The sequence below is a fragment of the Phyllobates terribilis genome, unplaced genomic scaffold (genome assembly GCF_046119375.1).
Source record: "Phyllobates terribilis strain yellow unplaced genomic scaffold, ASM4611937v1 Scaffold_4__5_contigs__length_816908805, whole genome shotgun sequence".
Lineage (NCBI taxonomy): Eukaryota > Metazoa > Chordata > Amphibia > Anura > Dendrobatidae > Phyllobates > Phyllobates terribilis.
In genome coordinates, this window is record NW_027362764.1 from 620,688,502 (window position 1) to 620,709,919 (window position 21,418).

At 40.6% G+C, this 21,418-nt stretch overlaps 1 protein-coding gene across 2 annotated transcripts in view; it reads left to right on the forward strand.

Moving 5' to 3' along the window:
* LYN (LYN proto-oncogene, Src family tyrosine kinase) overlaps positions 1-21,061 on the forward strand; it is an 80,999-nt gene extending 59,938 nt beyond the window's left edge. For both annotated transcript variants that reach the window (XM_073679314.1, XM_073679313.1), the window contains exons 6-13: positions 70-173; positions 7,133-7,282; positions 7,771-7,923; positions 10,255-10,437; positions 11,186-11,262; positions 15,755-15,908; positions 17,409-17,540; positions 19,254-21,061. In XM_073679314.1, coding sequence (XP_073535415.1) covers positions 70-173; positions 7,133-7,282; positions 7,771-7,923; positions 10,255-10,437; positions 11,186-11,262; positions 15,755-15,908; positions 17,409-17,540; positions 19,254-19,456 — 1,156 coding nt within the window. In that variant the 3' untranslated portion in view covers positions 19,457-21,061. The remainder of the gene's footprint in view (positions 1-69; positions 174-7,132; positions 7,283-7,770; positions 7,924-10,254; positions 10,438-11,185; positions 11,263-15,754; positions 15,909-17,408; positions 17,541-19,253) is intronic.
* Positions 21,062-21,418: the final 357 nt, after the last annotated feature.

Genomic DNA, 21,418 nt, shown 5'->3' on the forward strand with positions numbered 1-21,418 from the left:
CTGTGGATTTGTGTTTACAGCCATTTCTTATTGATCACCCTCATGCTGAATTCATCATTTATTTCTCAGATGGTTTTTCAAAGATATAACCAGAAAAGATGCGGAACGACAGCTGTTGGCTCCAGGAAATGCTGTCGGAGCTTTTCTCATCAGAGAGAGTGAAACCCTCAAAGGTAAGTCCAGTGACCATTCATAGTAATGATACGAGGAATAACCTGAATAGTGACTCCGTGGTTGGCTCCATCACTTTGCAAAGCTAGAGTTCAAATCAGATGAAGGACAACATCTGCGTGGAGTTTATGTTCTCACGGTGTTTGCACAAATTTCTTAAAAGTACTTCGGTATCCTTCCACATGTCAAAGTATACACTGTACATAGAGGAATTTGTAACTCCTCTAGAGATTGTGAACACAAAGGAGGATAGTGACTGATGATGTCAAGTAGAGCGCTGTGCAATATGTTGGTACTATGTAAGCACCTTAAATGAATAAATATCATGCTAACAGCAACTGCCCACACAGACTGCCAAAGAATGAAGTCGTTTCTTGATATGGCACCATGATTGGGAGATTTAGCTGGAAAACTTCCGAACATTTTCACACCAACCTTCCGATCACCTAACATTGTAGCTGGTGGAAGGCTGTATACCTGGTATTGTGCCATTACAGATTTTCTCTGATTATTGTTACAGATCATTCATTATTACTATTTCCTCTAAGCCTACCTACCATTAAAGCTAAGTTAGCAGAAAATGGCTTATTATTTACATCAGGATTTGTGTTAAATAGGTGTTCCCATGAACAAAGTTAATTTTAATCAACCATTTTAATCAATAGAACTTGGAATAATAAAATAACTTCCACAATTGGATATGATTAAATAAAATGTTCCTGTGCTGAGATAATCTTATAAATGTGCCCCTGCTGTGTACTGTGTAATGGCTGTGTCTGACCGTACAGGGACATGGTCTGATCATACCACAGCTCCGGGGCAGGGGAGGAAGCAAGAGAGTCTACAGACATTACAGCAGGGGATTGCAGCTGATTTTTCCTTAGATGTGAAACATTTTGCTTCACAAAAAGAATCAGCCGTGATCCCCTGCTGTAATGTCTGTATACTCTTTTGCGTCCTCCCCTGCCCAGGAGCTGTGGTATGATCAGACCATGTTCCTGCACGGTCAGACACAGCTATTATACAGTACACAGCAGGGGCTCATTTATAAGATTATCTCAGCACAGGAACATTTTATTTCAACACATCCAATTGTGGAACTTATTATTCCAAGAGCTATTAATGAAAATGTAATTTGTTCGTGAGAAACCTTTTTAAATGTACATATATACACGCCCCCATATAACAATCTGTAAGAAAGATAACAAAGGCTGTGTGCCCACGATGCGTTTTTCAAGCGTTTACGCTGCGGAATTTCCGCAGCGTAAACGCTTGGTAAACCTTCCCCCATGGTCTCCAATGCAATTCCTCACTTTCAATGCCCATGAAGCGGATTTTTCCGCAGCGTTTATGCTGCACTCAAAAATCCGCGGCATGTCCATTAATTTTGCGGAAGTGCTACGTTTTCACCGCCATTGACTTGCATTAGAACGCGCCAATTCCGCAAGACTTCATCTGTAATTGCCGCGTTCTAATGTGCGGATGGTACCCGGTTGTGGAGGACAGGAGACTCTCCTCCACACCCAGGTACCATTAAAAGCTGTAAAAAAAAAAAGAATAAAATAAAAAATAAAGATTATATTCACCTTCCGACGGCCCCCGGACTCCTTCTCTGTGCTTGCCGACAGATCGCGCAGGACTGAAGGACCTGCGCTGACGTCAGTCATGTGACGGCAGGTCTTTCAGTGCAGTGTACCACGATCTGCCTGCAGCCAGCTCAGGAGCGCAGCAAGACTGCAGGGGCCATCGGAAGGTAAGTATAGGTTTATTTTTTTTATTTTTAACCATTCTCTCGGGTCACACTATATAAATCCATGCCGTTTGCATGGATTTATATAGTGTGACCAAGTTGTCAAGCACTTTCCAAGTGATGCTAAAATCGCTTGGAAAGCGCTTGTCAACCCGCATGTGGAAATGCATGTGAAGAACGCTTCACATCCGCACGTCCCTGGCAGAAAAACGCATGTACAATCCGCATGTACAATCCGCATGCATTTTTTCTCCCAGGGAGATGCAGAAATACTCAGGAAAAAATCTTGAGCATTTCTGCATCGTGGGCACATAGCCAAATAGAAATCTTGCAACTTTCACACAGGCCACTGGGGCTTTTTTAGACCCTAATCTCCTTTTTCAGGAAACAACAAATGTACATACTGTAGCTACAATGACCAGACTGTGCCCCTATCTCTTGTGTTGAAACATTTAATGAGCAAAGGTCATTGTGAAGGGTGAGCTGTGACGTCGCCTACTATGATTGGTGGATCCGGTGTTAGCTGTGTATAGAGGTGTTACCTGTCATTGTAATCCTGCCACTGATTATAATGAGTCTACTGACTTTTTTTAATCCTATTTCCTGTCCTTTCAAAAAGTTTTCAGCAGTCAGAGTGAAAATTGCAAGATTAGTAATGTTAATTTTTTTTTTATAAAAGTTCATAATATGGAGAAAGAAAACATTGCTAACATTAAAATAAATAAATAAATGTAACACAAAAGCATGATTTCAGCAATAGGTCATTCTCTGATGTTGGCTTCCTTTAACCCCTTCACGATCTTTGACGTAAGTTTACGAGGGACTGATCGTTGCCATGGCAACCTGATGTCGTCATAGTGACCTCCAGAGGTCGTCATGATGACCTCTGGGTCTGCCAGCTATGGTGGCCTTGTTAGGTCATGGCAGGAGCATGGTCTAAGAGGCTTGTGTCAGTGCAGCACTAACAGGTATAATGCATTGCAATGCATTGTACCAGCAATCAGAGTAATGAAAGTTAATGTCCCATAGAAGGACTAAGTAAAATAAAAAAAAATCTGAAAAAAAACATTATACCAATAAATGCATATATTTATTTAAAACCAAAAATAAATAAAAAAGTACACATTTTGGTATCACTGCGTCCGTAATGACCTGAACTATAAAACTGTCATACTAGTTAAGCCTTTCAGTGAATAACGAAAAGAAATAAATAAATTACGTGGCAAAAATTGATGCTTTTGCATCATACCACCGAATTAAAAAGGGAATAAAACTGAATCAAAAAGTCAAATGTAAATAAAATGTAAAAAAAAAAATGGGATCACTGAAAACAGCATCTTGTCCCGCAAAAAAATGAACCAAATATGGCTGTCAGCAAAGAAATAATAGTTGTAGCTCTCAGAAAATAGCGATGCAAAAACATTTTTTTCTAATAAAAAAAAAAGTGTAGAGTAAATGCACCAAAACATAAAAAAATTATATAAATGTGGTATCGCTGTAATCTTATTGACCCAAAGAATAAAGCTGCCTTATCAATTTTACCGCACGCAGAACGACATAAAAAAATAAAACCAAATTTTGATCTGCTCTTGACTTTATTCTGCCTCCCCAAAATTGAAGTACGGCTCGGCTCACATTTATCCTGCGCTCTGCGCTTACAACGTGGTTTCCGTGTAAATCTCTGAAATACGTGATTCAGACGGAACCCCCAGCAGAAGATTCCCTATAGTGAGGCAGATGGAGGCACTGTGGACGCTGTCTGACCTGTCATCCAGCAGTGTCAGTCTTTTTAGCCATGCACAAAAGCACGGTCGACCACAGTTTTGTGTTCATCTGAACAGAAGGACACTGCTGAACAGAGGCCAGACACAGTCCAGAGTAACATTATAGTGAATGGGATCCATCAGGGGTTTCATCTGAATCATGTCATTCGGAAATTTAGATGGAACTCCTCATATAAGCGCTCAGCGTAGAGCACACGATAAATGTGATCTAAATTTTTTTGTAAAATATTTCTATTATAAGCTTCAACTCAATCCACAAAAAAAGTCCCCACTCAGGTCAGTCTGTCAATGGAAATACAGGGGGCTTCCATGTTACTTGTAGCAAAATGGCTACTCACCCCACAAAAGAAATCTACTGACTTCTGCACTCCCAAATCCTAATGCCCCCCTCCCTTCTGAGCCCCAGTGTGCCTAAACCGCAGTTAGCATCCACAATTGGCATTTCTGTAGCGATGAGAGTCCGCATTTCTTTGCAGGGTCCATGTCTTAAGAAGCACAAGCTGGGCACTACAATTTACTGGAGTCAAAATTGTCACTACACCTGTAGATAAATTCCTATAGGGGTGTAATTAACAAAATGGGGTCACTTGAGGGGGTTTCTGCTCTTCTGGCACTTAGGGGCTCTGTATATGGAGTCCGCAAACTATTCTATGAACATTTTGTTCTCCGTCAAATAGCTCTCCATCCTTCCCGAGTCTCGCCTTGTGGCTAAGCAGTACTGTACAGCCACATACTGGGTATTGCCACATTCAGCAGACATTGTGTGACAAATTTTGGTGCCATTTTTACCCATTTCCCCATGTGGAAATGTAAAACCTGGGGCTAAAACAACATTTTTGTGGTAAAAATGTAATTATTTTTTTCATCACCACCATATAAAATTCTGTGACACACCCATGGTGTCAATATGATCACTGCACCCCTAGATGAATTTATTCAGAGGTGTAGTTTGTAAAATGGGGTCACTTATGGTGGGATTCTGATGTTCTGGCACCTCAGGGGCTCTGCCAATGTTACATGGCACCCTCAAACCATAACAAAATCTGCACTATAATATGGCGTGCCTTCTTTTCTGAGCTTTCCACTTTGTCTGAAAAGTATTTCCCTATTTACATCTAGGGTATTGGCACACAACAAAATGAGATCCATTTTTTCCTATTAGCCCTTGAGCTTTGCACTGTGCCTCCAAAAGTAGTTTCTACCACATATGTGGTATAGGTTTACTTTGGAGAATTGCGTAACAAATTGTAACATTCATTTTCTCCTATTACTTCTTTTGAAAATTAAAAATTTGGGGCCAAAGCAACATTTTAGTGGAAAAAATTTTAATTTTTCATTTACTCATCCCAATGTTAAACAATTCTGTGAATCGCCTGAGGTTTAAAAATGCTGACTACACACTTAGATAAATTTCTTTAGAGTTGTAGTTTCCAAAATGAGGTGATCTGTGGGGGGTTTCTAGTGATTAGGCACATGAGTTCTAGCCAATTTTGCACTCCAAAAGTCAAATGATAGTTTTTGGGGTTTTTTTACCATGTGTGGGGAATCTGTGTACTCAGGAGAAATTGCTTAACAAATTTCAGGGTCCATTTTTTCCTGTTACTTTAAAATTTGGGGCTAAAGCAACATTTTTGTTGGAAAAATAAAATTTTAATTGTTTCCTTCCAAATTGCTTTAATTCCTGTGACACACCTGAAGGATTAACACATTTATTGAATGTGGTTTCAAGCACTTTGGGGGGTGCAGTTTTTAAAATGGTGTCACTTTTGGGTATTTTCTGTCACGTAGGCCCTCAGAGCCACTTCAAATGTGATGTAGTCCCTAAAAAAATTGTTTTTCCAGATTTTGTTGGAAAAACGAGAAATTTGCTGATCAACTATTAACCCTTCTAAATTCCTAACAAAAAAAAAATGTTTAAAAAATAATGCTGATGTTAAATAAAGATGTGATACATGTTAGTTATCACACAAAATAGTTAATAAATATCTGGTTTAAGGTCCTAAAAATTAAAAGTTTGAAAATTGCTAATTTTTCTCCAAAATTCCAATATTTTCACAAATAAGCACAAAAAATATTGATCTACATTGACCACTTACATAGAGTAAAATGTGGCATGAAAAAACAGTCTCAGAATCACTGGGATATATGGGAGCGTTACAGAATTGTTACCACATAAAGTGACACTGGTAAGAATTGTACAATTTGGCATGGTCAGGAAGGTGAAAACAGACTGGGAGAGGAGGGTGAAGAAGTTAAACGAATTCTGTAAGCCTGGCTGTACCACAATGTGTGCAATGCATCTATACACTTTAACACTGTGCTATGGGAAATAAGTATGCACTTGGCCGACTGCTGTTAGGTAAAGGGGTGCCCATCTGTTTAGGTGCTATTGAAGTGACATGACTTGTCTCATTCAGAAGATCACAAATGCTGTAGCAAGTTGCCTAATCTTTTCAGAGAGCTGCCCTAATTACTTTTATCCCATATACAAATGCAATATTAAAAGAGGAATTGTATATCATTAGTAGTCTAGTTATCTATTCAGCGGGCTGAATTACTTCAAGGGAATCTGTCAGTAGGTTCAACCCTCCTATGCCATCTATATGTGCATGCAGGTCATAGGAATCTGAATAAAATGATATTTTAAAATCTGCTATCTGATGTGTTATTACTGAGGAATCCACGTTTTTTTATATGTAAATGTCCTCTTCCAGGCTATGGGGGGGTTGCTGTCTGGAAGATTACTGCCTCCAGAGATTATTATACATGAAGGGGTAGTTATCAGTGTGAGACAAGTAACTAGCACAGAACAGGAGAAATTAAATTTGTCTTCTTGCAAACACATTTTTTGCAGCTCTCGGAGCTCTACTGTATAGTAACAATATTACAGCCCTGTCTGCCTGTGAGCTGGAGGCTGAGAGTAACCTGCAGATGTGTCAGGTATAATCACACACAGCTCTGCAGTGAGATCAGGAGAGCAGAAAGCGGCCATTACATGTCTCACACTGGTAACTCCCCCTTCATGTAATATAATCTCTGGAGGCAGCGTTATCGTCCAGGCAGCGTCCTCCCCAGAGCCTGGAAGAGGTCATTTACATAAAGTGATAAAAGATGATTTCTCCACAACAAGACATCTGATATGACGCATATATTTATCACTCTTCTCAGCAGTCTATATAGTTTACATAGGTCAAATGTGGTGACAGATTCCCTTTATCAAAAATAGATTGTTTTTACATCTTATACATTGTATTATCTATTTTGTTTTATCCTCACTTGACTTTCTAAGGATTTGCAGCCCATTTCCTTGCAGTATAGTACATGATAAATCTCCGAACACTAGAGCGCTATCAGGTTTATAGTGCACCTGCTGTCAGCTACTGTTGCCCGCTAACTCAGTGTAAACCCATATTTGTCTCCTTATCAGGCAGCTACTCCTTGTCAATAAGGGATTTTAGTGCAGATTCTGGTGATGTCATCAAGCACTACAAAATCAGGACCCTCGACAACGGCGGATTTTACATTTCTCCCAGGATTACATTCCCGTGCATCAGTGACATGATCCAGCATTACCAAAGTGAGTGGTTTATGATCGGGTTTTATGTGAACCTGCCTTGGTCATCAGATAATGTGAATCATGCAGTAAAGCTGGTTTATGGTTTTTAGTGTACTTTAATATAAAATAACTTTGGAAGTGACTGTTTGTAGATGTCTGCTGTGCTCTTTCACACACTGCATGCAGACCTGTTTCTTTTTTTTTCTTACACTTTTGTGATGTCTCATAAAATAGAAAGTTTATCATGTCTTCCAACTTCATTGATCTCAGTCTGTTGACCTCTTCCAGGAGGTTAGCTGAAGATCCGTAAAACCCAGCACCGTGCAATTCATATGTATATATAGTAGTCAGTCATTTGTCATAAGAAAGGCCCAACATTTCAGGACCATGATGTTTTTTGGCACGGAGTTCTTCAATTTTTCAAGCTTTATGCATCTTTCCTCTTTCGCATACTGTCTGTATTTTATAGTGCCTTGATTTTTGAACCATTGTCTACTTTGATGTTTTAGAACAACCAGACGGATTATGCAGGAAATTAGAAAAACCCTGTTTTAGTCCCAAACCACAAAAACCATGGGATAAAGATGCTTGGGAGATTCCAAGAGAGTCAATTAAACTAGTGAAGAAACTTGGAGCTGGGCAGTTTGGTGAAGTCTGGATGGGTGAGTATGCAAACGTATTTGGAAATGCTTACAAAAATGAAGCAATGGCAAAAATAAAAATGCAGTAATGCTAAAAGCAAGCACATGGCCGGGGACCATAGCTAGAGACCAGACTACTCCGGCTCCACCCCCAGACGGCTTTAATCACCGCCATTCTAGGTGATTGACAGGTCTCTCGCTATGGGAATGACCAGTCAGTCACCTGCAGAGGCGCTGGGAAAAGGCGGCTAGGGGTGTAGATGGACAAGTCTTGTCTCCAGCTATGGTCCCAAGCTGGATCTTTAAAGTAGTTGTCTGAAACTCATGAGCATTTCAGAGAAAAAAAACTGTCAGCAGTTGTGCAGTCAGGCTCTGATTCATGCTGCCCACAGTTTGGACAGCATGATTCAGGTGATGGGTTCCCTTTAATGAATGCTGCTGTCAGATCCTGAGGGCTGTATATAGATGCTGATTACATCTATGTGTAAGTATTCAGGGTTTTTGTTCCTTATCTACTTTCTTCAGGGAAGAAAGACTATTTAGTTGGAATTAGAGGAATTGAGAATAAAATGTTAATACCTTTTTGTGTGTGTAATGGATGGATATGGACTCTGTCTAAAAAAAATTATTTTCTGAACTTGAAATTATTAATTGATAAAGATTTATAAATAAATTAGTAGGTTGCAGACAGAGTTGTGTTTCAAAACCTAAATTTGTAGAAGGTAAAGTTGGATAAGCTCCAAAAACAAATGACTTTGAGGAGCTACGCCATTTGTAAAGTCTGTGTGACAGACTGCAGTGAGTGGCCAGACTGCCAAAATAAAGGGTTGCAGAGAGAACTCATCTAGAAAACTAAAAATATCCCAGTAATTCATCCAAGTGGCACTGCCTCAAGGGGTTAGCTAAGGGCAATTTTAATGACTACATCATATAAAATAGAATTCATCAGAGCTCAGAAACATGGCAACTAGTGTTCCTCAAACAGTCATAAAGGTGAAGTTCTTTGGACAATACTTGTGCCTTTGTGACTACCATCAGTCAAGTGCAGCATTCAAGAAGACATTAAAAGGCTTTTTAAAATAGATCACCAGAAGATAAGAGAGGAGTCTAGTTATCTGTGCACCAAATGATAACTGGGAAGCACAGCCTGATCCAACCACAGAAGAAATGAATGGCCTGTAATACTTACAGTATGTTAGTGCTACTTAACCCATCTTCCCATTCATCTCTTAGGATGCAGATAAAGCGGTCAATCCCTTTAATTGGCCTAATCCACAATTTAAAGAAAAGTATACATTTTGTGACCGGCCAGAAACCATTTGAGCATGGCCATAAACTTACCAATGTGATAGAATTAGAGTGGGCTAAAAATGATCTGCCATGTACAAGAATGCGATCATATTCTTTCCACAGCACGGAGCTCCTGATGACTGTAATGCTTGATGTGGGTGAGCGTGAGGCCACATTCACAAACTAGTATTTTGGGCAGAACTGTGCATCAGTATTTGTAAATCACAACCAGGGAACTTAATGGAAAGATCCACAATGTTTTGGATCCTTTTCTTTTTTTGACTTGCAAACACTGGTGTAGAACATTGATCAAAATATGAAAGTGGCCTTAAAGTAAAAAAACACTTAACCCAGAAAGGTTGTGAACAATGAAATCTAATTGTCTTCAAAATACATCAATATTTTGAATATGATTTCCTTTGCAAATGCCAATTGTAAATGATGCAGTCCCATTAGGAAGTATTATAATTAACAAACATTAAAATATTATTAATATCCTAATAATGAGGTTAACATAATAATGAAGATAAAGGTATCACTCATTAAACAACCCCAAAGCCTGTATTGGGATGTAAAGGACATTCACTGCTTCTTCCTTTCAACATTTACAGAACAGGAAATGACGTGGACAGTTTTGCAAATAGTCTGAAATATGAGTTTCCTTTTGCTATGTATGGAGATTGACGTTCTACACAAAATATTGTGTCATTCATGTTAAAAAGGTTGCTTTATTAGGGCATATGGACCTCATAGAGGAGTGATCCTATATTTTATCCCAGCATCTCTCATTCTGACATACTTGAATTTCACAAGCTGCTGTTTATCAGAATGGCTGCCATGTAAAACATTCAAGCCTCAATGGCTGGTGGTGGTCTTTCCTGGCAAAATCATCCGTTTGCTGAGAGAACCATCAGGGGGGTGAGACAACTTTGTTGTAGTACAACCGTTCATAGGGTTGCAATGTATTTTATATGTTCTTAATAATAACCCTTGTTCCAAGTACCCATAACTTTTTTTTTTTATTATTATTATTTCTGCTCATCTTTCAATATTCCACTTTAGGTTTTTATAATAACAATACAAAAATCGCAGTTAAAACCTTAAAGCCAGGATCCATGTCTGTGGAAGCATTCATGGAGGAAGCCAACTTGATGAAGACTCTCCAGCATGACAAACTAGTGAGACTTTATGCTGTGGTCACTAAAGAAGAACCAATTTACATCATTACCGAATATATGGCAAAGGGTAAGTAATCTGCCTACAGATAAGTCCAATTTCTATAAAACAGAACTGAGTACTGAAGCTGATACATTAATATGTATTTACTTTATTTAATGGTTACATTATTTAGTATAATAAAAAATTAATTTGGCACGCCAAGGAAATGCAAAAAATAAAGTTTTTATTGCACAGATTTTCTTCTGTTTGCATTAATTTATAATGTTTCAGCCTGTTGTGGCCTTCTTCAGAACAGTCTATAGTTCAGCAACAACAGGCTGAAACGTTGTAAATTAATGCAAACAGGAAAATCTGTGCAATAAAAACTTTATTTTTCGCATTTACTTGAAGTGCCAAATTCATTTTTTATTATTTAATCTGGAGTGGAATCCTATATGAGCACCCATCACAGGAGTGCCGCATAACCTCAATTTTTGTAACTATTTAGTATATTGCATACTTTATATTAAAGGTGTTGTAGATTGGCTTATATTCACGGGATATGGCGCTGATCTGCAGTACTCTGCAGCGTTCATTACATGCAGAACACACCTGTGCAGTACAACTCTGATCAGTGTTACTATGTGGCCGCTAGCAGAGCAAATAACAGCCCATCTGCCAGATGTTGGACCTCCACCAATCTAATATTGATGACAAATCCACTATATAGGTTTTCAATATCAAATGAACATCAACCCCTTTCATTCTCTGTGCACTATAGCAATAATGTGTTATCACTGGATAATCTTTTTTGTAACCTCTTGTTACTTGTCAGGAAGCCTGCTAGATTTTCTCAAGAGCGATGAAGGTTCTAAAGTTCTTCTTCCAAAGCTGATTGACTTCTCTGCTCAGGTATGCATAATATGGTGTCCGCATTGTGGAGTTTATTTTATTTCTATGACTATTGGATCTTCCTAAGGCTGCTACTGGGTCCACATGTTACAACCACACAACAGCCGAACCTTTATCAACATGCATTGAGTTTCATGCAATCCTGTGGACTGCAGCAGTCATGAAGCCACAATTCCTAAGTTTTCCTTTAATTTAACGCTGCATTGGTGCCACTAATCTAAGTTCCCTACACTTAGTCTCACACTCACCAGCCGCTTATACACCACAATTATCGGGAAATGAGCATTCCTATAAACTCTCGTTCCCAATGATCCTGAGGTATAAATCACTCTAAGGGTATGTGCACACAACCCATTTTTCTAGATCCCATTGAACCCATCAAGTTTTTCAAACTGAAGACCCTTCAGGAAAAATGCCATCTGCGTTTTTCCTGAAGCCTTTTTTTTGGGGTATCTTTTCTGATTTTTTTTGTCTGCGTGTTTTGTTTTTTTTTTACTATGTGTAACAGAGAGCGGCTTCAGCCCCCTTAAGAAAGGTCAGGCCTCCTCTTTTAACTGCTTTTGTGTCTTTCAAAGCTTGAAGCGGTTAAAAAAAAGCTGAAAAAGACGACATATGCACACGGGCATTTTGACATTGCAGTTGATATGTTCTTTATTTTAAGCATTTTTTAAAGCGCTTTTTTAGATAGTTTCAGAGTGGACCCTCCTGAAAAAGATGCCTTGCGCACGTACCCTTAGTTCGGATTACCCTGGAAAAGCTTTTTGTGTTATAATGACCTCTCCTGGCAGAAGAGAATGATTTACATGATTGGCAGATTCTTACCCGCTGTTTACGGTACAGAAAACTGTTTATAGGGAAAATAATAATCTATCTATTAGAGAGGAGGCCGTAGTCCGCTCCTTTAACCACTAATATTACTGTGAGTGTCAGGCTTTGGCTCCCAGCCACCAGTTTATATAAACCTAGGATGCAAACTTTAGTGCTCTACCTGTCCTCACATTCAATGGGTCATTGTGTGCTGCGTGGGCCGCGGCGGTCCCGTATTGTGCCCTCAACGAGATGTTGTCTGTTTATATGTAAAGGAGAATACACAGATGCCCAGACAAAGGGCTCGCTGTAAAGTTTTAGCTGAGAAACTAGGAAGTGGAGATAGGCATGCAAATTATACATGTAATGACCCACAAAAATGTGGAGGTTTGATAAAACATGGAGGAAAGCTTGTCTCCATTATCTCCGCTAACTCAAGTGGAAAGGAATGAAGTTTCGGCCCCTCTTTATCCTGGGTTAATAATTGTCTGCTATTGATTCATGTTTGTTCCTGTACAGTGTTCATTGCACAACTTTGTGTCTGACCGGCTGATGTCTTCTACACATCCGCATTCATAGGACACTCTACTAATGTTCCCTTTTATATTATATTAAGGTATAATGGAAATAATTTCTGAAATATCATACAGACTAACCAGATATAATTTCTATATATGCTCTGCTGTGTTGTGTACTGGAGGCATTCAGGGCTATGGTGTAAGGGCTGAAAATCCCAATCACACAGAGTAATAGTTTACACATCATGCAATGTATGGTTTTTATATGATGACATGTATTTTCAGATACAGCTCAATCTAGTGTCATAGAAATTCTGTCAGTTTTCGTGTCCTTTATCATCATTGCCAATTTGTACTATTGGGGGAACCTTGGAATCCTCAGTGTCCAGTAAGGAATGTTGGTATAGTTAGCCGACCACAGATCTCAATTAGTCCTCACCGCGCACCTCCCTATAGTCACATACCGGAGCAGACGAATATTCCTGTCTGCTGTCTCCCATTGATGTGTGTCCTGACCCTTCCTTCCTCAGTTCTCTGGGTCTATTTTTTCCCATTATATGTCGGAGTTCATGTTTGCTTTGATCAGAAGGAAGAAGAGGATAGAGGGAATAAAAAGTAGCTAGAGAGAGGGAGCCATGTTGAAGAAATTTGGCAAGCAATTCCTGAATGACATTAGATGGAGTTATGCTGACTAGGATTGCCCCTTAATCCATGAGGTGGAAGCTATTTTAGTTCTGTTCTTCTGGGCTTTTTAAAGTGACAGTGCGTAGGTAAAGATTATATTAGACCAGAGACTCCAACTAAGGTCCATTATCACAATGTGTGGAGGGCACCAGCAATTCTAGTAGCCAAACAATAGCAGTTATCTACAGCTTTCACCCTCAGAGTTGTAGAAGGTACCACGGACACAAAATGATAAAATCCTGTGGCACATCTAGTAGTCAAGGAACGTAAGTTTTTCTTCTGGGAAATTCTAAGTGGCAGTGCCTAAGCGCCTCACTGACCCATGGAGGTGCCTTCTTTGTGGCTTATAAGCTCATGCAGGGTTTGAGGGAGATGACTGAAGTGGTTGAGGGCCTCATAACCTGTTAATCACCTTCTCCACCTCTATTAAGCTGTTGTTATGACCGATACTCCTAGTTGCGTCAATAAGTTTGATATAAATTTTTGTTAGGGGCCACAAATTCCTTGGTGGCAAGTGGTTGTAAAGCCCCAATAAATGTGCACCCAGAGCTGAGCGTGGATGTTTCTCTGGATAAGGACGAATCATTGCAGCTAAAATTGGCACGTTTCACCACGTTTTATCTAATGTGTGTTTGTTTTGAATCTTCTGTCCTGTGGTGTCTACTAGGTGGTAATTTAATCTGAGAGATAGGAAGTAGTGCCTAGGGGTTGCTGATGGGGATTCGTAAGGCCTTCATACACATTAGATGGCTGTCAATCGACCAACAGCTATCTCTCCTGACTTCCCCATACAGCTCAGCTGAACGTTCATATGTTTTCATAAGGGAGAGCGGAGAAAGCCTCTACCAAATCACTCTGGCAGTGGCTTCTCTCCTGAAAAAGGTTGGGCAGAAATACAAAATGCCCAACCCTCATCTCCCCCTCATCATTTGTGAGGAGGGCTCCATACACATTATACTGTCTGATCCTGACCATATCGGCTGGTTCAGCCAACGTTAATCTAAAGTGTATGGAGGCCTTTAGTGGTGATAAGATCTAGTTTACATAGTATAATGAAGGCGATAAGGTGACATTTGGCTTCATCATTACTATAAAAGCAGCAGTATGAAAGAGGAACTGAGAGTCTTCACGGTCAGCATGTGAAAAAATATAATGCAACCCTGGTAGGGGAACTAACAGACACTATGCTGCAAAAGCTGAATGTGTTCATATTTTATATATATTCTGTGTGACAAATTATAAAAGCTACACCTAAAATTGCTCATTTAGATGTTAAGCCTATAACTCTATTAGTGGAACTAATGCTAGCCATACCTGACACAGCTGCTGGATGAACTCTACATCCAAACTCCATCATAAATGCGCATCGGGAGCTGAGCATGAATGTATATCTTAATAGGGTGAAATCAGCGCAGCTTAAAGGGATTGTCCAGAATTCAGGACTCCATAGAAAAAAAAGCAACAATCTCTACTCCCCTCCTGCAGTGGCAATGTTCAGCGATATTGGTGGCACTATTCATGGCGGTCAAATGACATTGTCACTTAACTGCTGCAGCTAATCGACTACTGATGATCAGCGGTGGTCATCCGCCCTGATGGAATATTGATGAGCTACACCCAATTAGTGGTTTTAGCTATCGCTGATTGGCTGAAGCTCATCAGTGTTACATCGAAGCCGATGTCTGCTCTGACGAAAAAAATAAAGGTTGCAGCTGATTGGCTACTGCAGTTACATAACACAAGAGTGTCATGTGACCTGCCAGGAATAATGGCACCAACATTGCAGGTCCGGCACCGTTGCAGGAGTTGAGTATAAATTTTTTTTTATTTTCTAAAAGTGTATGGTTATTTTTTATCTTCTGTTTGGTGGTATCCACTTGGTGGAAATTTACGGCTTCCTGAAACTGGTGGCCTCTACAAGCAGAACAAAGACTTGGTTTTGTTAAAATCCAACATGTTCGATTCGCATTTCCCCATTGTCTGCTGTTAGGAGGAATTTACATTAGATTACACTGAGGTTTTGTGTGTATGAATAGTTTTAAACTTGCCTTGTGAACTGATGCTTGTAGTGCATGGGTGATTAAAAAAATATATATCTGGTTACATTGCCCTATTTATTTTAGATATTTTCTTTACATGTAGTTTATAGATTTTCTTTCCGCATATTTCACTTCATTCTGGATTCTTAAAGTTACTAGAAACGTGTTTTACCAGATCACAAAAATATGAAGTGAGCTGTGGGTCAGGTTTCAGTAGATCTACCAGGTTCTGGCTGGGAAATAACCCATCAAGGTATCAAGAATAACACAGTTGGGGAAAAAGAAATAATGGAGAATTGTACAGCACATCACATCCGGTTACTGTAGCTGCCTTATTAATACTGTGCTAATCAGAAGAATCTGCCCTATAGTGCGTCAGTCAGTGAGAAGGTGTCATTTATGAGTAAAGTACAACATATGCTCTCATTATGTAATCCTTTACAGATTGCCGAAGGAATGGCGTACATTGAAAGGAAAAACTACATCCACCGTGATCTTAGAGCAGCGAACGTGCTGGTGTCCGAGGCTTTAATGTGTAAAATAGCGGACTTTGGTCTGGCTCGTGTTATTGAAGATAATGAATATACAGCGAGGGAAGGTATGGCCTAATCATTGTTGAATATCATGAAACCTATTCAAAAATACACTGTACACCAGGGGTCTCAAACTCTGCCAAATAAATGGGCCACACAGAAAAAAATTGCAGTTGACTAGCTGCTTTCCTTCCCATTTTTTTTTTCGATACGACTTGTTGATCACTTTTTATTGCATTTTTATGTCCGTATAATGAAAAAGCTACATTTTTTGCATATTTTTTTAAGGTGTTCAACATATAGGCTGTAGTACAGTTTAATAACTTTGGTCGTTCCAGACACATTTAATTACATTTTTATATAAAACAGAATTTTCGTGGCAAAATATTTTCAGTTATTTTATACTTTCATTTTTTTTTATTTTTCGTTATTTTCTTCCTTAGTCCCTATGTGGAACATTAACTTTTAGTTGGCTGATCGCTGATCTAATATAAACTTTTGTACTGCAGGATATTAGATCTGTCAGTTTTACTGACACTTCACATGTTAGGCCCTGTTTGTTGCAGGACCTTACAGGCCACCGTAGCTGGCTGACCCAAATCCTCCTCTCCATATTCACCTACCATCACAGACCCAGCATTGTGGGAAAGAGACGCCTCCCCACCAGCGCACTGCGCTCTGAAGCATTGTGCTCCAGCGTGATGTCCTTGATGGGTGCTGGCACGCTCCTCTGTTAGCTCGGTCTCTACCGTCCTGAGAATGTATCGGGTTCTTGGGTGCCCCGTGGGCCACAGATGACTGCCACAGGGGCCATAAGTGGCCTTTGGGCTGCGTCTTTGAGACCCCTGCTACACACTTTAACTGTCTGATACACTTTTGTGTCTGATATTTTCCACATTGGATAATCTAGCACCCTTGTAGGATGCATGGCATATTAATGCTGGTGGCAAATGTTTAGGAAGATGGCACACATCAAGCTCAACATTTTCCCCAAAGAAATTATGAAAATATATACTTACATTTATTTCCACACTCTTAAAATGTTGCAGTGTATTATATGTAGATCAACTGGAAAAGGACTTGCAGCCACTACTGCTGGCACAAGATAACATGACAGTCAGGCCAACAAATGTACCCCACCAATAGTCATGTCATTTAATTATAGATCAACCTCCTTATATTTAAAACAGTCAATAACTTGGGCCCATCCAGCCACAACCATTTACTGCTGCCGTAAGCCACAAGGATGTGCCGTCATGTGATGGAATAAAAATGTTGCACACTCTTAAAAGATTTTCTTGCAGATTTGCTGGCAATGTAAACATTATGCATTGGAAATATCTCATGCACCTTGATGCTACTGTAATATGCCACCGATTTTTCTGCCCAGGAATTTGGGCAGAAAATCTGCAGAACTACTTCCCAAGAGTCCGAAGTGAGAAAAGCTCTATAGAAATATAGTATTGTACTATTTACCAGCACACAAGGACTCTTATGCTCGTCCTTCTATTTTGTATAAGTCTTTTTTTCTCCCCCGTGTGTAATTGATAGATTTGCTGTTTCAGGTGCAAAATTCCCTATCAAATGGACCTCCCCTGAAGCCATCAACTATGGTTCATTTACCATTAAGTCAGATGTGTGGTCATTTGGCATTCTGCTGTATGAAATTATAACATATGGAAAGATACCATATCCAGGTAAGTTACAGGTTGGTGGGTGTTAAAGGGGTTAACAATTTCTTTATAGTGGATAATAATCTCGGCAACTATGTGTAGCTTCCTACTTTCTAGAGTCATTTGCAATAAAATCTATTCTTTGCAGAAAAAAAAAAAATGCAATGCAAATGTAATCCCTCAAACATTTTGAAGAAATTGTCTTCGTTAAGCAACCACTTATAAAATGGCCATTTATAAAGAGACTAGATGTTGGCCCGATTCTAACGCATCGGGTATACTAGAATATGTATGCGGCCGACCGGGCGCAATCAGCAAAGCAGTGTTTAAATTTGGCGCCAAAATCGCTGATTGGTCACGGCCGGCGGCCGCGACCAATCAGCGAACTGTATTAGTGAGGACCGGAGAGCGTGTTTAAATTTGACGCCAAAATCGGATTGGTCGCGGTCGCCAGCCGCGACCAATCAGCGATTTTGGCGCCAAATTTGAACAGCGCTTTGCTGATTGGTCGTGGTTGCGGCCGTCGCCCGCGACCAATCAGCAAAGCTGTGTTTAAATTTGGCGCCAAAATCGCTGATTGGTCGCGGCCAGTGAGGACCGAGGAGCGGCGCTGCCTGTGCGGGTACTTCCGCTGCGAGCAGCTGGGAGATGAGCGGCTGCTCGCAGCAGAAGTATCCTGACCGGTGGCGCTGCTCCCCGGTCCTCCCTTCACACTTGCCGTCGGGAGCCGCATGGAGGTCAGCGGCGCCGCCGGTCGGGGTAGTCCTGCTGCGAGCAGCCGGGAGATGCGCCAGTCATCTCCCGGCTGCATCGCCGCTGACCTCCGTGCGGCAGATGAGCCACTAACGGCGGCCATCTTTTTCTGAAATCCCGCGTCGCTGATTGGTCTGGCCGCGGCCAATCAGCGACGCGGGATTTCCTGGACAGACAGACAGACAGACGGGGTAAGACGATTATATATATATATATTAGATTGGTCCACTGAGGCGACACGTTACACATGTAATAAAATAAGTAGACTGCCCTTCCATTTCTAAAGGTCCATAGATTTAAAGGGATCCTGTTACAAGGTTTTTGCTACCCTATCTGAGAGAAGCATGATGTAGGTGCAGAGATGCTGATTCCAGCGATGTCACTCACTAGGCTACTTGCTATATTTTGTTTTATAAGATCCCTGTTTTCTCTGCTACAGATCTATCAGTTCTCTGTTGAGTTCTGTATATCCCCACCCACACCACTGATTAGCAGCTTTCTGCGTACACTGTGCATAGGCAGAAAGCTGCCACTCAGTGGTGGGGCGGGGTTATACAGAGTTCATGGAGGAGTACATGGCAGCAGATTTTACTAGTCCTCTGGTGATAATCTTCTGCTGATGATACTTTGATTTTATCAAAACTATATTAAGCAGCCAAGTAAGTGATACAGGTCTATCATGCTGCTCTCAGATTAGGTGGCAAGAACTTGATGACAGATTCACTTTAAGGTTGAAAGAAGACACGTCCACCTGATTTCAACCAATAACCTAATGTGTGGTCCCAAAGGATGCTGTTGGATATTAGCCTGCCATCAGTTACTCGTCTAGGCATCCAACAAAATAACTAGTTACCCCATTAAGGATACAACAAAGTAGGACTACATGCAAAAGAAGGTGACAAACCACAGGAAAGTTAAGAAAACTATGCAGCTAATATGATTGTAAATTATCATCATGTACCTTTTTTCTTTTTCTTTTTGTAGGAATGAGCAATACAGACGTGATGTCTGCGCTGCAGCGCGGCTATCGATTGCCACGCATGGACAGCTGTCCAGAAGAACTGTATGACATCATGAAACAATGCTGGAGGGAGAAAGCTGAAGAGAGACCGACATTCGATTACTTGCAAAGTGTCTTGGATGACTTCTACACAGCAACAGAAGCGCAATATCAACAGCAGCCATAGATCACGGACAATCCCTCTGATTACTGTGTGCAAATCCTGGAGATTCCCTGGATCCCCTCATCCAGTCGTGTACTGTTCTTTACAATGGCTTTCTGATGTGCAAGCGTCAGAGGTTATATGGGTACATTACATGCGGCCCTCAGCGTCAGATTCTTTCTATGTGTGTATATAATGGACTAATTTAATCCTGTTTTCTTTATCTGAGTATTTAAAAGATTTTCTAAGGCCTAGCTGTGAATTTCCACCGGTCACCTATTACAGCCGTCTGATGTGTTACTGCAATGTACAAGATAACGTCATTCATTCTCCAGTGATCAGCTTCTGTTAATATGTAAGCTGAATAGAGATACATGTAAGGTATGCTTATCGGGCAATATCCCTGTTCCATGACGCCGCACTATTACATAAGAGTGGCCAAACTGTCCGAGCGGCTCACCCAGATACACAATACGTGTGTCATATGTATGTCTGTCCGAGCGGCTCACCCAGATACACAATACGTGTGTCATATGTATGTCTGTCCGAGCGGCTCACCCAGATACACAATACGTGTGTGATATGTATGTCTGTCTGAGCGGCTCACCCAGATACACAATACGTGTGTCATATGTTATGTCTGTCCGGGCGGCTCACCCAGACACATAATACGTGTGTCATATGTTATGTCTGTCCGGGCGGCTCACCCAGACACATAATACGTGTGTCATATGTATGTCTGTCCGAGCGGCTCACCCAGATACACAATACGTGTGTGATATGTATGTCTGTCCGAGCGGCTCACCCAGATACACAATACGTGTGTGATATGTATGTCTGTCCGAGCGGCTCACCCAGATACACAATACGTGTGTCATATGTTATGTCTGTCCGGGCGGCTCACCCAGACACATAATACGTGTGTCATATGTTATGTCTGTCCGGGCGGCTCACCCAGACACATAATACGTGTGTCATGTGTTATGTCTGTCTGAGCGGCTCACCCAGACACATAATACGTGTGTCATATGTATGTCTGTCCGAGCGGCTCACCCAGACACATAATACGTGTGTCATATGTTATGTCTGTCTGAGCGGCTCACCCAGACACATAATACGTGTGTCATATGTATGTCTGACCGAGCGGCTCACCCAGATACACAATACGTGTGTCATGTTATGTCTGTCCGGGCGGCTCACCCAGACACATAATACGTGTGTCATATGTTATGTCTGACCGAGCGGCTCACCCAGATACACAATACTTGTGTCATGTTATGTCTGTCCGGGCGGCTCACCCAGACACATAATACGTGTGTCATATGTATGTCTGTCCGGGCGGCTCACCCAGACACATAATACGTGTGTGATATGTATGTCTGAGGTTGCAGCATACACCATGCACGTAGAGAGAAACATAAAATAAGGCTGGCGGAGACAATGCAGTTGGTTTATCTGCAGTCCTATGCAAAACTATTAATTACATATTGTGAGTGTGCCGAGACACACTCTTCTGTGTTGGAATTTCCCCAACATGTAAATCTGCAAGTCAGATTAAAGATGTGAGATTTTCTAAGTGTTATACTCAGGGACTGTAATAGCAAAACATTTGTTAATACCCATAATCAGTGACCACCCGGTTATTATATCAGAAGAACTAAGTGGTTTACAAAGGTCGTGCAGTGGAGATGTAACTGCTTCTTATTTTATTTTCATTTTTATTATGCACTTAATAGCAAAGTGTCTTTAAACATATTGGGGCCGAACAATCCTTTACTGCCTCTTCCCCACAATCCATATTTCTTTTTTAAGACCGTTCCACTTTCCATGTATTTCTCTTGCCTTTGGAACCAACATTTGGTTTATAGAAGGGCTCTTGTATATTTAAGGGTGCCGTCCTTTTAAATACAAGTGGGGTACAGTAAGTAGTCCCATCCTACTTAATGTCTTTTCATTAGATGCCTGGTATGAAATACAGGGAAAATA